The sequence below is a fragment of the Euprymna scolopes genome, chromosome 15, assembly GCF_053919585.1.
Source record: "Euprymna scolopes isolate OS-2025 chromosome 15, ASM5391958v1, whole genome shotgun sequence".
NCBI lineage: Eukaryota > Metazoa > Mollusca > Cephalopoda > Sepiida > Sepiolidae > Euprymna > Euprymna scolopes.
In genome coordinates, this window is record NC_136496.1 from 66,533,450 (window position 1) to 66,550,311 (window position 16,862).

The 16,862-nt window shown below is 35.6% G+C and overlaps 1 protein-coding gene across 11 annotated transcripts in view; it reads left to right on the forward strand.

The window, feature by feature from the left end:
- LOC145293856 (glycerol kinase 5-like) overlaps positions 1 to 16,862 on the forward strand; it is a 420,415-nt gene that overhangs the window by 331,695 nt on the left and 71,858 nt on the right. For all 11 annotated transcript variants that reach the window (XM_080140555.1, XM_080140557.1, XM_080140563.1 and 8 more), the window contains 2 exons: positions 11,150 to 11,243; positions 13,838 to 13,927. In XM_080140555.1, the coding sequence (XP_079996681.1) occupies positions 11,150 to 11,243; positions 13,838 to 13,927 (184 nt within the window). The remainder of the gene's footprint in view (positions 1 to 11,149; positions 11,244 to 13,837; positions 13,928 to 16,862) is intronic.

The window sequence follows — 16,862 nt, forward strand, 5'->3', positions numbered from 1 at the left end:
CTGTATTATGTAGCGTTATTGTCTACCGAACCTTATCTTCTATTAAAAAAAGATGCATAATTTATATTTATCGTGTACTACATTGAGGCAAGATGTCATATTCCAAAAATGAAGTGAATGAATCTGCATGCTGAGTGCTTATTTGTAACATTTCAAAAATCGCGTAAAGAACGAGTCGGCATGTTAACAAAACAAAGCATACGGCCATTTTCTTTTTTTGTATTAGTAACAATATGATATCCTAACTGTTTACCGGGAGGGGTGAGAGAAAAGATAGAACCGCTTGAATTTGAAGAACAGATACTACACTTTGATCTTAACCAAAAGACCAAGTAACCGTATTATGAAGCGTTATTGTCTACCGAACCGTATCTTCTATTAAAAAACGATGCATAATTTATATTTATTTTTGTGTACTACATTGAGACAAGATGTCATATTCCAAAAATCACATCTGAAATAAAATCATTATTATTTATAAAGCCATTCTTAGTATTGGGAGGAGATGTTTTTTTTTTATATAATCCTGAGTTAAGGATAATGAGGATTAAAGTTAATTTAATGCTGAGACTGATGCTACACTAAGGAATTCATGTTAAAGTAATATGACAATTTTGAAAGTGCTTGTGCAGTATAGGTCCGATTTGACAACTTTGAAGGTGCTTGTGCTGTATAAGTCCGATTGGACAATTTTGAAGGTGCTTGTGCAGTGTAGGTCCGATTTTACAATTTTGAAGGAGCTTGTGCAGAATAGGTCAGATTTGACAATTTTGAAGGTGATTTTGCAGTATAGGTCCAATTTGACAATTTTGAAGGTGCTTTTGCAGTATGGGTCAGATTCGACAATTTTGAATGTGCTTGTGCATTATGTGTCAGATTTTACAATTTTGAAAATGCTTCTGCAGTATAGCTTCAATTTGATAATTTTGAAAGTGGTTGTGCAATATAGGTCCGATTTACAATTTTGAAAGTGTTTGTGCAGTATAGGTCCGATTTGAAAAATTGTGAAGGTGCTTGTGCAGTATAGGTCCGATTTGACAATTTTGAAAGCGCTTGTGCACTGCAGTCTAAAGCCCAGTAAATAATTTTTAAGATGCTTTTGCAGTATAAATATACGTATCCATATATTTTTTATTAGACACTGTGCATGTTTTACAGCTAGACATTCCAGGCATGATCTCCTCCTTATTTTTGAGTGACGTTTTTTCTCTAAACTAGACATGCCAGGCATGACCTCGTCCATATTTTTTAGTGACGTTTGTTTCTCTAAAGCTAGACATGACCTCCTCCTTATACGATCATTGTTATATGTGAGTGACCTCTCTTGGATGTAGCTTCGTTGTCGAATACCATTAGAATAATATACAATCATTGTTATAATATGTGAGTGACCTCCATTGGATGTAGCTTCGTTGTCGAATACCATTAGAATAATATGCAATCATTGTAATAATATGCAAGTGACCTCCCTTTGATGTAGCTTCATTGTTGAATACATTTAGAAATACAATCAATGTTATAATATGCGAGTGACCTCTCTTGGATGTAGCTTGCTCATTATTAGATGGGTGACTACTTGGGAATACAAAATTGTGTATGTAGATATCCAAAGTTAAGCAACAATGAGGTTGGTCATTATTAGATGGGTTAATACTTCATAATACAGAATCACCAAAGGTAAGCAAAAATGAGATTGGTCATTATTAGATGGTTGACTACTTGGGCACACCAAATGCTTTATGTAGATCACCAAAGTTAAGCAACATGGGGCCTGGTCATTAACAGATGATAGTCAGGGACCCGAACCTTGGATTAACCACTAAGGAGGCTGTCCTATCAGCAGGTGCAAAGTACTGGGGCTGCTGTATTGCCATTTGGTGAATGGAATCTGGACCATGCAGTAGCTTCTGGTGGGGCCTCTCGATGCCATACTAGTAGGTAATTGTTACGGCTTTACCTTATCATTAGCTACAAAAAAAAAAAAAAAAAATTTCTTCGTTTCTTTTTCTCTCTTAGTTTCCCCTCTCTGTCCTGCTCTAAGCAAATCTGACGACCTAGTCCACAAATTCCAAAATTTCATCATGACAAGTTTCAAGAAAAAATACACGATTAAACCCGGTTCTCCAACTTCCAACGTAGACCGCTTCTACCATGTCTCCTTCTCCAACATCAGGGGTCTTCGTTCTAACCTTCCAGAGGTTGAAACCCAATTACAGGAGACTAAACCAGACCTTTTATTTTTAAGTGAAACTGGCATTGGACAGGCTATTTCCCTAGAAGAGTTTGCAATTACAGGATACTCTAACTTAACTTCTAAATCTGACCCCCAAGATCGCCATGGGCATGGAATATGTGCCTATATTAAAGATAGCTTTCCATGTGGGAGGGACATCTCCAGGGAAGATCCTAACTTACCCTATATGTGCTTCCGGGTTGCTTTAGCTCACACTACTGCATTTATATTTACTCTCTATCGCCCCCACAACAGCGGAGTTACTATCTTTCAAAGCATATCTGAGAAAATTAACCAAGTCCTATCTGCTTATCCTTCAGCTAACATTCACGTATGTGGAGACTTCAATGTTCACAACGTCGAATGGTTGACCCACTCTAACAAGACCGATGATGAGGGGAGGTTCTGTCATGATTTCTCCATTGCCTATGACCTCACTCAGATTGTTCAGGAACCCACCCGTGTGCCCGACAATGATGGCCAGTATGCGAGCCTACCAGACCTTTTTCTCACAACTTGCCCTGAACTATGTTCAGTTTCTGTTCTGTCGCCTCTTGGATCTTCCGACCATTCTGTTGTATCAATTAAGATAAAAATGAAATGTAATAAGTTCCCAGACGTACCTCTCCATCGTACAGTATATCGATACACTAAGGCTGACTGGGATAGCTTCCGTACATTTATATCTGATCTACCTCTGCATTCCATGTTTAAAAAGGATGTGTCCTCTATAGTATTAGACCTGACAGAATGGTTAATTGTAGGTATTGACCATTTCATACCCTCTAAAAAGTTTCAGCAAAAACCTAACAGCCAGCCATGGTTCTCTCCAGAATGTGCTGCTGCCATTGCGCACAGAAATCACTTTTTCCACTGCTTCAAACGTAATAGATGTATGGAAACTAAAGCCATTTTCAGGACTGCCAGCAATCATTGTAAGAAAGTAATAAGGAACGCAAGAGAGCTGTATGCTCAATCTGTTAAGTCCAAAGTAGCTGAGCAGCGGCTTGGTTCCCACCAGTTTTGGCAAATAGCAAACAGAATCCTGAATAGAAGCGTGTGCTCCATCCCAATTATTATCAATGGACCTGAGGTAATCTCGTCAGCATCAGACAAAGCCAAACTCTTTGTCAAGAACTTTGCAGCTAATTCTACCCTTTGCGACCAAGGCCGCCAACCCCCAATATTTCCTCCTGTATCAGAAAACACACTATGTGATATACGTATATCTGTACGTGATGTTGCCAAGCTAATCAAAAACCTTGATTCCAGTAAAGCAACTGGCCCTGACGGTATTCCAATTATAGTACTCAAAAAACTTCAACCTGAACTAGCGCCCATACTTACAAAACTGTTTAAACGTTGTCTTAAGGAGAATAGTTTCCCATCTCCCTGGAAAATCTCATCAGTATGCCCTGTATTTAAGAATTCAGGTGATCGTTCATCCCCCTCTCAGTACAGGCCAATAAGTCTCCTGTGCGTCATGAGTAAGTTGCTAGAATCTGTGTTAAATACAGAAGTAATCAACCATCTCAACAAAAATAACCTTAGTGACACTCAATATGGTTTCCGTTCTGCTAGATCTACAGCAGATGTGCTTACAGTTATATCTCATAGGATTAGCAAATCTCTCGACAGTGGCAATCTTTCTAGGGCAATTGCTCTCGACATATCTAAGGCCTTTGATAGGGTATGGCATAAAGGTTTACTTCATAAGATCGCTAGCTATGGTATTGCTGGAAATGTCTTCTCAATTATTAAATCATTTCTTTCTGATAGGTTCATAAGAGTAGTAGTTGAGGGGCAAAAATCAGAAGCTCACAGTATTAATGCCGGTGTCCCTCAGGGGTCCATCCTGGGCCCAACTCTTTTCCTGATCTACATTAATGATCTTCCAAATCGCACCCTTACATCATTTGTAGACATTTATGTTGACGACACTACCATTTATGGTAGCACATCTAAAACAGTAAACGACCAAGTTCTCTCCAATTCTCTCTCCTCTGATCTTGAGCACGTAGTACAATGGGGAAAGGAGTGGCTGGTTACTTTTAATGCATCTAAAACCAAGCTTCTCTCTTTACATCATCAACATTCTAATCCACATTTGGCATCAATTGAAATGAATGGCTCTCGTCTTCAGGAGGCCTCAAGTTTTGACAAGCTTCTGGGCTTGACCATTACTCCTGATCTTAAATGGAACACGTACATCAAATCTGTTGCCAAGGCCGCTGAAAAAATGGTGGGATTTTTCTATCGATCCGGTAAATATCTCACTGCTGATGCTATTCTCTATCTATATAAGAGCCAGGTACGTCCAAGGATGGAATACTGTTGCCACATCTGGGCAGGAGGTGCTAGAAAGGACTTGTCCTGCCTTGATAGAGTTCAAAATAGACTTCGTAGCCTCGTAGGAGATGTCCTTTTCTTCTCCTTGCAACCTCTATCTCACAGAAGAGATGTTGCGAGTTTGTCTCTGATGTATCGTTATTTTCATGGAAAGTGTTCGACTGAGCTTCAATCTATGGTCCCCCCTCGCCAAACTTTCACAAGAAACACTCGTCTAGCTGTAAACACTATCAATAATTCCCCCCACTCTTTATCTGTGCCTAAACCTAAACGTAGATTCCATGAACAAAGCTTCTTTCTTAGAACTGCACGCCTGTGGAATTGTCTTCCGTTTTCCTGCTTTCCGGCTGACTACAATATGGTTGTGTTCAAGTCTAACGTAAATAAGTTCTTGATGAGCCGTTCCATATAAGTTATCAAATTTACCAAATTCTCATTACTAATGATTACTATATTGTCCAATTTCTACTGTACACTCTTTAACCCTTATCCTTGAGTGGCCTCTGGGCCTTGATAATGTGGTGATGCCTATGTAAAAAAAAAAAAAATACTACTTGGGAACACCAAATGCTTCATGTAGATCACCAAAGTTAAACAACATGGAGCCTGGCCATTATCAGATGGGTAACTACTTGGGAACACCAAATGCTTTATATAGATCACTAAAGTTAAGCAACATTGAGCATGGTCATTATGAGATGGGTAATTACTTGGGAACATTAAATGCTTCATGTAGATCACCAAAATTAAGCCACATTGTCTTGGTCATTCTCAAATGGGTGACTTCTTTGGAAAACAAAGTGCTTTATATAAATCATTAAAGTTAAACAACATGTCTGTCATTCTCAGAGGAGTGACTATTTGGGAACACCAAATTCTTTATGTAGATTACCAAAGTTAAACAACATTGAGCCTGTTGTTAATGTAAAAATGATGAAATGCGACCTATTTGATTAGTGTGTTTGAAATAAAATAAACAGCCCAAACAATGTGTCAAAGTTATTATTTTAGTAAGAGGGGTGCAATAATGTGGGTTAAATCATGAGAAATGATTGTCGAAATTAGTAACATATTCAAGAATAATGAAAAATTATGAAATGTAAGTTATATGATTGGTGTGTTTTTAATGAAATAAACAGCCCAGTCTCAACATTATTATTTTAGTAAAAGTTGAGCAACATTGTCTTGATCATTCTCAATTAGGTGACTACTTGGGAATACAAAATGCTTTATATAGCTTACCAAAGTTAAGCAACAATGAGACTGGCCATTATCAGATTGGTGACTACTTAGGAATACAATATGCTTTATGTAGAAAATCAAAGTTAAGCAACAATGAGCTTGGTGATTATCAGATGGGTAATTACTTTGGAATACAAAATACTTTTTGGTTAAGCAACAATGAACTGGGTCATTATCAAATGGGTGACTAAGTAGGAATTCATAATTCTTTTTTGTAGATAAGAAAAGTTATGGGCTTGGTGATTATTAGATGGGTAACTACTTGGGATTACCAAATGTTTATTTAAATCACCAAAGTTAAGCAACAATTAGCTTGGTTATTATAGGATGGGTAACCATTTGGGAATACAAAATAATCAATCACCAAAGTAAAGCAACTTTGTCGTGGTCATTCTAAAATTTCTGTATGTAGCTTACCAAAGTTAAGCAACAATGAATCTGACCATTATCAGATGGGTGACTACTTGGGAATACAAAATGCTTTATGTAGATCACTAAAGTTAAGCTACAATGAGCTTTGTCATTATCAGAGGGGTGATTACTAGAGAATACAAAATTCTTTAAGTAGATAACAAAAGTTCAGCAACAATTAGCTTGGTCAATATTTGATGGGTGACAATTGGTATACAAAATTCTTTATGTAGATCATCAATTTTAAGCAACAATGAGCTTGCTCATTATTAGATGGGTGACTAATTAGGAATACAAAATAGTGTGTATAGATAACCAAAGTTAAGATACAATAAGCTTGGTCATTATCAGATGGGTGACTACATGAGAATACAGAATGCTATATGTAGATCACAAAAGTTAAGCAACAATTAGCTTCGTCATTATCAGATGGGTGACTACTTGGGAATACAAAATGCTTTATGTAGATCACCAAAGTTAAGCAACAATGAACTTGGTCATTATCAGATGGGTGACTACTTGGGAATATTTCATGTATATTTTTAACAGTGTGCTGAGGGATATGAAGACAGTCCTGGAAATCGCAGAAACCGTTTACGAGTAAACATAATTATTGATTGGTGTGTTTGTAATGTAAAAATGATGAAATGCAACTTAATTTGATTAGTGTTTTTGCAATGAAATAAACAGCCTAACGAATGTGTCCAAGTTATTTTTTTAGTAAGATAGGGGCAATAATGTGGGTTAAATCATGAGAAATGATTGTCGAAATTAGTAACGTATTCAAGAATAATGAAAAATTATGAAATGTGAGTTATATGATTGGTGTGTTTTTAATGAAATAAACAGCCCAGATAATGTCTCAAAGTTATTATTTTATTAATAGGGAGCGATAATGTGGGTTAAATCATAAAAATGATGGTAGAAACTAGTAACATATCCAAGAATTATGCAAAATAATGAAATGTGAGTTATTTTATTGGTGAGTGTGTAATGAAATAAACAGCCCAGACAATGTATGAAAGTTTTTATTTTAGTAAGAGCGGGGTGATAATATGGGTTAAATCATGAAAAATTCAACGAGATAGAAACAAATATATACTAGCAGAATACCCGGAGCAACCCAGGATTGAATAAGATACATGCAAATGTATGCTAGCGGAATAGACGGGCGCCTGGGATTGAATGAGATACATGCAAATATATACTAGCAGGATCACTGGCATTGTCTGCGATTGAATGAGATTTATTGAAATATATACTAGCAAAATTCCTACCCCGTATTGAATGAGAATAATCACCGTCACTCTGGATTAAATGTGGGTGGTAAAATCTCAATGGATATGGCTAAAACAGTTTATGATCTCAAAATTAGATTAATACATATATATTGTTGGTTTACGAAGAAAGTTTACTAGGCCAGTTTCTAGGGGGGGGGGGGATCTATATTTATTTTAATTTTTTACGTTATCATCCGGGCATGATATGAGGGTTGGAGGTGGGTAGAAAGAAGCATGATTATTTTAATTTTAAGTTCTCTTTTGGGGGTTGGGTTGGAATGTAATGTCCGTTTTGGGGGTCAAAAAGTATGGGAAATTGTTTCATATACGTATTTAAATTACCCGTCTTAGTGTAGGTAAATTATTTTAAATATGTGTTGTATATTCACCGTCCTTGCAAAGGTAAAATTATTTCATATACATACTGTAAATGTAGGTAAGATACAATTATTTCATACATCTAATACTCATCCTAGCTAGGTAAAATATCCTTTTGCTCGAAATAGCAAATGATACATAGACATTAAAAATTCCTCACTCCTAAGAATAACAAATATATTCAAAATCAAATTCAATTTTCTCATTGTTTATACAGTCCGGAGCAACGCCGAGTAGCCCCGCTAGTAAATATATAAAATTAAGAGCTATTTATTTAATTGTTGAATTTCTATTGCTAATATCATCAGCATCATTATTAATGCATTTTTGTATACCCCTAAACAAGGTGTATTGCCACAAAAATAAGGGAGCTACTGTGGTAGGAGCCAGATTTTAAAGGGGTAATCTGGTTGGGGAATTGTGCAACAAGATGTTTATTCACATTACATTGAATTTCTGCATGTTGGTACTGTCAGAAAAACAGGAAGCAGAAAGGGAAGTTCAAATGCAAGCAATTGAAGGAAAGAAGCTTTTAGAGTAGAAAACTGTGGCCGGTCGTTCAAATGTGCTTTTCAGTCAATATAATTGCTAAATCTACTTTTATCACTTGTTTATGATATATACACACTGACAGCGAGTAAAACACAACACAGCTGATCTATAAAATATTATTTTGCTTTATTTCACACCGACAACACTTTGGGATGTTTGGCGGTTAAGAATGTGTCGGCTTGTTCTCTCTCTGTGACCAATTGTTCTGCTTTCTGTTGTGTTGATTTATATAAACATTCTTTCCACCTGAAAAGTTTAATATTTCACATTGTCTGTTGTATCAAATCCTTTGACAGATATCCTCTCACATATTTCTGGTCAAATTATGCATTCCAATAGACAACGGTGGAAAGTCCCACATTCCTCAAATGGAATCGATCTGTGTGTGTTTGTGTGCAACCTCTCAAATGTCTCTCTTCCCGGAGCTCACCTGCCAAGAGAGGAGTATAAATACAGTAAGTTTCTCGAAGTACATTCCGTGGAAGTACTTGTAAAATAAGCACAGAAATGCAACATTGTGGCAATGGGATGAGGTGGGAGGAGGAGCTGTAGCTTAGCAAACGATACAGAACCTATTAGGATAAAAATTCTTTTTTGCACCCAGTACAAGAGGGTGAGGCTAGGATTTGGTACGTTGGCCGAGATGTGGCAACAATTTATTTATTCCTTTGAGATTAATGTGTAGGCCTCAATGTCTGCAATCTAGTATGCTTTTTCTGTGCAAATGTATTCATTCTTTTAAACAATGGAAAACGTTTGCAGTTAATGCACTTGTTACAAATTGAAAGAGAAAGAAAAAGTGACCTTTGACCTGTTATGGCATTTTGTTTTTTTTTTTGAAATTTAATAATTCATACCATTTATGCGTTTATTGCTTTACAATTGTATGTCAGTTGCCTTAATCGTTGAACGAACAATCAGTGCAACTATTGCAGTATAAAACAATAGGAACGTTGATTTAACCGTTTTATCATAGTAAACCTAATATATTTAGTTTAATGTCCATTGTACATGCTGGCATGTGATGGACAGCTTTTAGAAATTGACTTTCAAACCAAGCTATCTTTCTCACAAGTCGATCCTTATCACTTCCTCTTATGTTTTACTTGGCCTTCTCTTGCTAAATGACCCTGCTATGTTCAACGTCTACTAACAAAGAACTCATCTATTCCTTCACCTTGATCAAACCAGCAAAATGTGCTTTTCCGTACACATCTATCTATACTTAATCTTCGTTTGAGATAATCAGATCTACGTCTGTCTTTACACATCTGTTGTGTCATTCTCATATTCTGTCCTCAACACTCATTGGTCAGGTTTCACTTTCATACATCATCACACTTCATATACATACCTGATAGATTCTTTCCTTGATCGACTTCTGGAAATTGACTTTTAAACTAAACTATCTCTATCCAGGTCTTTATGTATTCCTCTTTCTCTCTAGTCCATTTTTATCAATTCCTCATGTTTTCCCTACCAACTGACCCTGCTACTTCAACTCTTCTACATCTACTAATCCAAGAACTCTCATCCATTCTTTCAACATGATTAAATGAAGTCGCTTATTCTGCACACATTTTCTTGCACTGCTTCATTCCATGTTTGGGGTCCTGGATATGTCTTTAAACTATATCCGATGATGAGGTTCAGCTTGCGGGCTTTGAGGAGTGTGGAGCCACCTTTTAATTGCCATTGCTCCCAAGTCTACTCTGACCCGGAGTGGTAGTACCTGTTAGGGTCCCAACTATGGGTTAAATAGAAACCGGCTTGAAAAAATATATATATTCTAATAAAAAAAATTTTCTTCAAAATAACTGGATTCGGCATTAAATAACCTGAAACGGGTTGATATGCTGTAAAACAAAAACAACTAACCAACATTCCATGTTTGGTGCAATATCTGCGAATATCTAGTTATGAACCCATTAGTGTTTGCTATTAAAGCACATGAACTTGTGTTGATTCAAGAAACTTACGAAAGGTTTCAGAAACTTTTCTAAATTTGCTTCAACCAACTACTGAAGCTACCTGCCTAGGGATTTAGCAACTAATTAGCTGACATCTCCCGTCGTCAGGTAGCTGGCATAACGAGTTGTTAAGGCTGGCTTACAGAATGTGAGGAATAGAAATCAGTTGTGATTGTTCACAAGACCTTCCTTGTCTATTATCATCCCTAATTTATTATAATTGTTGAAGCTGTTAATTCTCAGATTAAGTTCAGTTCTATGCAAAACTTGCTTTTCTTGGGTGAAGCGTGGTCCAGGGTTTCTGCATTTGTTGATATTTTCGTGTCAAGTTTTGAAGATATTGAGGCAGTGAAGGAGGCGTATGCTTGTCACAAAGAAATTGTGGGAGTTCTAAATCATTTACAGCAAGTCAAACAACCTGTGCCTAATATAGAAATGCCTGTCTTTGAAAAAAAATTTTTTTTTTTGCTGGATACATAGTTCGATCCAAATATTCAACATGTGGTTCAATTTGAATCCACAATTGAAGAAGAATTGGTCAGAGCGTCAAGCGTCTGTTCAAACTTAGTGAAGTATTTTGTTTACTGAAACTCCTAATCATGGCATTTTTTTTTAATTGTATTTGCTTCATTGTTTGCCAGATTTCATCTCATTTATATTAGATTTTTTTTTTTAGCGATTTTTTTTTTTTTTTTTTTTTTTTCACATTTCAATCAAAATCTTTTATCTTTTAGGGAAACTGGTAAACCATTCCATAATTTCATCACATGGCAAGATTTAAGAGGAAAAGAATATGTCAAAGACTGGAATCATTCATATACCATGAAGGTGAGTGAAGAATCAAATCATCAAGAATTTATTAATGGACCTAAAAAAAAAAATTTTCTCCAGCTCTCCTGTCCCAGTCTATTAATACAAAATCAACAGCATCAATGGCAAACATATATTCCAAGTATACATGTACTTATGCATAAACTCTTTTAAAAAGCTGAATACGTCTTACAAGTATGTGTTATAAGAATCAAATTTGTTTTGGTTATGGAAAGCCTTAATAACCTATTATTTTGTACGTTTCTCCAGCTCTCCTGAATGCTAACCCAGTCTAGTAATGCCAATTCAACAGCGACAATGTCCTTTCAGTCTTAGTGGCACCTTATACATGAATATAATCTTATACATTTCTTGAACTCTTCTTAATACGAGCTCAGTCAAATAATACTCATTTTGCAGTTATAATGGCATATGTGTATATGCTGAAGTCTTACCATAGTCTTTTTCACATTCCTCTTCAAATCCTGGATATGACCTTAAAAACATCCAGTGGGGAGGCCCAATTTGGGGCTATGGAGAATCTGGAGTTTCTCCTTAGTTATCATTGCTCCTAGGTCCACTTTGGTTTGGAGTGATAATACCTGATAAGGCATCTGGTGCTACCAGATCACGCTGTCTGAAGATACTGGTTTCCAGAAAAAAATGCACCAAACGGTAATGTTATTGTTTTTTTTGTTTTCCTTTGTAAAACTAAATCGTATTTTGCAAAGTCAAAAACAAAAAGTTTCTTCTACAAAACAATCAAATCAAATGCCATAAGTAAATATTTGAAGATATAAAGAACTTAAAGCATAAAAACTTAATTTAAAATGACTTAATTTGGCATCATGAAGCTTGGTCCAGGGTTTCTGAAAATTTCAAAGTTTTATATATACCAACCAAAATGGTTGATATATATAAAACAACCAACCAACCAAATCATTCCTTTTCACATGTTTTTCCCTTTGTTCATTCTTCTGCTAGTTTTTAACTCACTATTTTGTTCATTTTTCTGTTTCTTTTTCTTTCATTTATGGACCCCATATTTTACATTTTAAATCTTTTAAGAACAATGAAGATTATTTGAAACATTTTATATTATTTTAATTTTTGCAGGTAATTTTTTTTTTTTTGCTGTTCCTTCATCAGATATCAAACTTGCAACCTCTAAATAAAACTCCCTTTAGAATATCTAGATGCCTATACCCATTTGGCCATGTGTTTTGGCCGAATTTATAAATGTAATATTTCTCTATGCATGTTTTTTTTTTAATCTTCTATTGCACGTTACATGCTTATGAATTAATGAGTGAATGCAATGGGGGGGGGGTGTAAAAATGTTAAGGACAGTATTTTATATATAGGGCCGAAAGTGGAAAATTTCATTTAGAAATTTAGAATTTGGACTATGTGACAAGATATAACGTCATGGGGGGGGCAAGTATGTGGCAGTAAGTATGTGAGTTAATTCCAACCTTTATAAAATAGGCATTGAAGTGATCAGACACAATTTTCCAGTCCTCCATCACCATAGAGGGACTAGAAGGGCAAGATGTAAGTTACTATAAGAAGTAAACCAAGCCCCAGAGCAAATAATGGAGTTATTTGTTGCTCTTGTTAATTACTTCCATTATTCCAGCAACAAGGGGGAAGAAGAAGAAAAAAAGATCAACATTTGGAACAAATAGATTGAAGACATTGCCAAGGCTGCTGCAAAGAAGATGGGCTCTCTCTATCATGCTAGAAAATTATACACACCAGAGAACATCTTATATCTTTACAAACCAACAATTCACCCACACATGGAGTATTGTTATCACATCTAGGCTGATGCATCTACCACTAGTCTTCCACTCTTAGACAGGGTCCAAAAAATGAGTCTCAAATCTAATAGGTCTCGCACTATTGACCAAGCTCCAACCTCTGTTCCATCACTGCCATGTTGCATCCCTGTGCCTGTTTTACAAGTACTTTAATGGAATGTGCTCTGAACTAGTAGCACTTGTGCCTCCATGGCATACATACAACTAACTCAACAAGCAGCAAAATCCCACCTTTTTACCGTTTGAATCCGTAGATGCTGGAAAGCCTTTTACTCTAATAGTTTCTTCCCTCAGATTGCTAGACATTGGAATTCACTCCCTGTTTCTTGCCTCTCTGATTGTACTGGCATGCAAAATTTTAAATGTAATGTGAACAGATATTCCACCACTCAACTCCTAACAGTTCCCTGTTAGACTACAATCCCAAATAGTAGCCGTTTGCATTTTAAGTGGCAATATGTTTTGTTTGAGGTGAAAAAAAGAGTAAGAAACATTTCTGTGACTGCTACATCATTGCTGAGGACATCACCATCCAATGAGCCGGAGTAAACCAGAGAGAGACGAACAGTCATTTCTGCTGATGAAGTAACTGATGGGCAATCTGTTGAGATTGTACAAGTCCTCCATACATATTGTAATTATTTATTTTTATGAAGAAGGCCAGAAAGTACAATGGCCAAAACATGAAAATGGCAGCAACCAAGATAAAGGGAGAAAAACAAACATGTGATATTTTTTCTGCTTTGCAATAAATAGCATTTAATTTTTTTTTTTTTTTTTTTTTTTCAGGCTTTAAACACTGGTGCAAAGTTCTTACACACTTTCACAAGAAGTCCCCGACATTTGGCTGCTAGTGTACTTCGGTTTCTGTCCCCTCAGGTAATTATAAATTGGTAATTAATCATTCGGCTGATCTAACGTTTGTTTAATCATACGAGTATCTCTGATTATTATTATCGATTATTTTCTTATCTACCTTTTTAATGATATTTTTCTTCCTCTGTTTTTGTTCTTTCCCTCTCTTCTTCCTCTTCACTTCTTCCTTCTCTCTTTCTCCTCTTCGCCCCTTCCCTCTTTTTCTCCTCTTCGCCCCTTCCCTCTTTTTCTCCTCTTCGCCCCTTCCCTCTTTTTCTCCTCTTCGCCCCTTCCCTCTTTTTCTCCTCTTCACCCCTTCCCTCTCTTTATCTTCACTCCTTCCCTCTTTTTATCTTCTCTTTCTCACCTTCACTTGATCAATTTGATTATTAATTAATGATATTCGTAGATAAATATTTGCTTGATCAGTTTTTATAAATTACTTTTTCGTGTTTTTCTTAAATAAAATTTATAAATAACAAACATCAGTTGAATCAACTTTATATATATACTAGCGGGAGGTACCTGGCGTTGCCCTGGTTTTTATAGGCGTGTGTGGTTGGGGGCGAGGGGTAAAATGAAAACAAAGCGAAGTCATAACCCTGTTTAAATATTATAAAAACAAACAATGTTAAAACTATTAAAAACAAATTGTGTAAAAAAAATCAAAACAAGTAAATAAATGAACGTGATGCAATATGAACGGTCCAGCGGTGCCTGTGTGTTTGAAAAATCCAAAAAAAAGTTTGAAGGGGGGTTGAACTCGAATCATTGAGGCGAAAGCGCCAAAAAAAAAAAAAAAGAAAACGTGATGAATTAATTAAAAAGTGAATTAGGTCAAATATCAATTCCGCAGTGAAGTTTGTTTTGGTTTAGTTTCAGTAGTCACATCACACTCGAATTCTAAATGAATTGTTTTGTTTTCTCGAATTCTAAATGAATTTGTTTGTTTTAATTTTAATTTAAGTGTAATGCAAGTGAATTTACGATATTGCGTTATAATCTTTGTGTAAAAGTAAATGTTGAGCTGAAAGTACTAATAAATAAAGGTCATAGTTAGATTTAACGGTTAGCGTCGTTAAAACCGGAAGTAAAACCCGGTTTGTCTTGCAGATTGCATCTTACACTAATGAAAAAAAAGCAAAAAGAAAACAATAATAGTAATTGCGTTTTCGTGTTTTTTTTTTTAATTTTTTTATTTCTATTTTATTATGGAAAAAACAGAAAGCATAAATCAGGGAAAAAAGATTAAGAAAAAAAAAAGAAACTGCATAAGTAACCTTGTACGATTCCAAACCGGTGCGTTTCCTCATAGTGTTCCTTGTGAACGCATCTGCTGCGGTGTAAATGAGGAGAGGGGAAAGGAGGAATCTAATAGAGAGAAAAGATGTTGCAACTTCCATTGAATCTAAGCGATTTGGGCAGTGGACTCTCACTGGAAAAAATATAAGAATGTACCATTGTTGAGGAACTGTAGAGGTAATAGGCAAATCTCAGATATGTGCTACAATCTGTACGCATTATATTTGCATGTCATGTCATGATTTTTAATCCTATTAAGGTCAAAGTTGGAGGGGAAAAATGAGTTCATTTTATTTATATAGGTAGGTAGATAGATAGAGAAGAGAATTTTCTGTATAAATAACTCTTACAAATTATATAACAAAGATAATTAGCTGAACCTGTCCGGTATTTGCCAAGGAGTCTTTTTTAACTTTATTAATTCCTCCCCTTGACACACACACATGCTTTTGTTTTACCAAATTGCATTAACAAGAGCAAATATCACCAAGAAAAATATAATAGTCTAATAGATAAACTAAATTAATACTAGAATGAGTTATTATTCTACCAACATAAGAAGGAACGTTAAATCCAAGACGAATAATAATGTTACGTCTCCAGTCTTTACTGATCTCAAAATGTGAAACGTGTTGCAGCAAAAAACGAAATAAAAGATTTTTTTTTTTCAAATCTGGCACTGTATTGTCTTCGCACATTCCTCAAAATACAAACAATAAAATGTTTATATTTAATTTTCCTTTCAATCTTGAAATTGTCAAAACACACAGTCACATTCCAAATGCAACCTCTACCCACTTACTGCTCTTAATTTACATCTTCTCATCAGCTAGATTATAATTTCTATTTACTAACCTGCTTTTCTGGTCACTCTGGGATGATCTCATTACAGTGAACCAAAAGTGATATTAAAATTTTACAAAGATCCGGGGTAAATTTAAATACTAAACAAGTACCAATAACATAGAAGAAAAATTATTTTTAAAAAAATCCATATACTTAATAAGACTAAAATTATTTCCAACAATTCCATTGGCCTATTTAGCTTGCATATTTAACTGACAGATGTGTCTATAGATTTGCAAAAACAGAAATAAGCAGCTTTCATCTTTTGAGATGATTTTAAGTGATTCCTGTGTTCAACCACATGTTGCCCGCTCAACAACAAACACTGATCCCAACACTATTTCCAGTCTTCTTCCGGTCCTGGATATGACCTTAAACTATATCCAGTGGTGAGGCCCCAGCTTGTGAGCTTTGGGGAGTGTGGAGCCACCATTTAATTTCCATTGCTCCCAGGTCCACTCTTACCCGGAGTGGTAGTACCTGTTAGGGTCCCAACTATGGGTTAAATAGAAACTGATTTGAAAACAACAAATATATTCTATTAAAAAATTTTTCTTCAAAATCTTTGGATTCGGCATTAAATAACCCGAAAAGGGTTGATATGCTGTAAAACAAAAACAACCAACCAACCAACCAACCAGTCTTCTTCATTTTCTATTTTGGCTATATTGTCGTCTTTCGTATTCACAGCTGCCAACAGGTGTGAAGTCGCTCACAAGTATATAAAAATAAAATAAAACACAAATGCTGTCAAATTCTACAAATATCAGTTGCACTCTGGGTGTGTGTGGGACACCATCGACTATCTAAA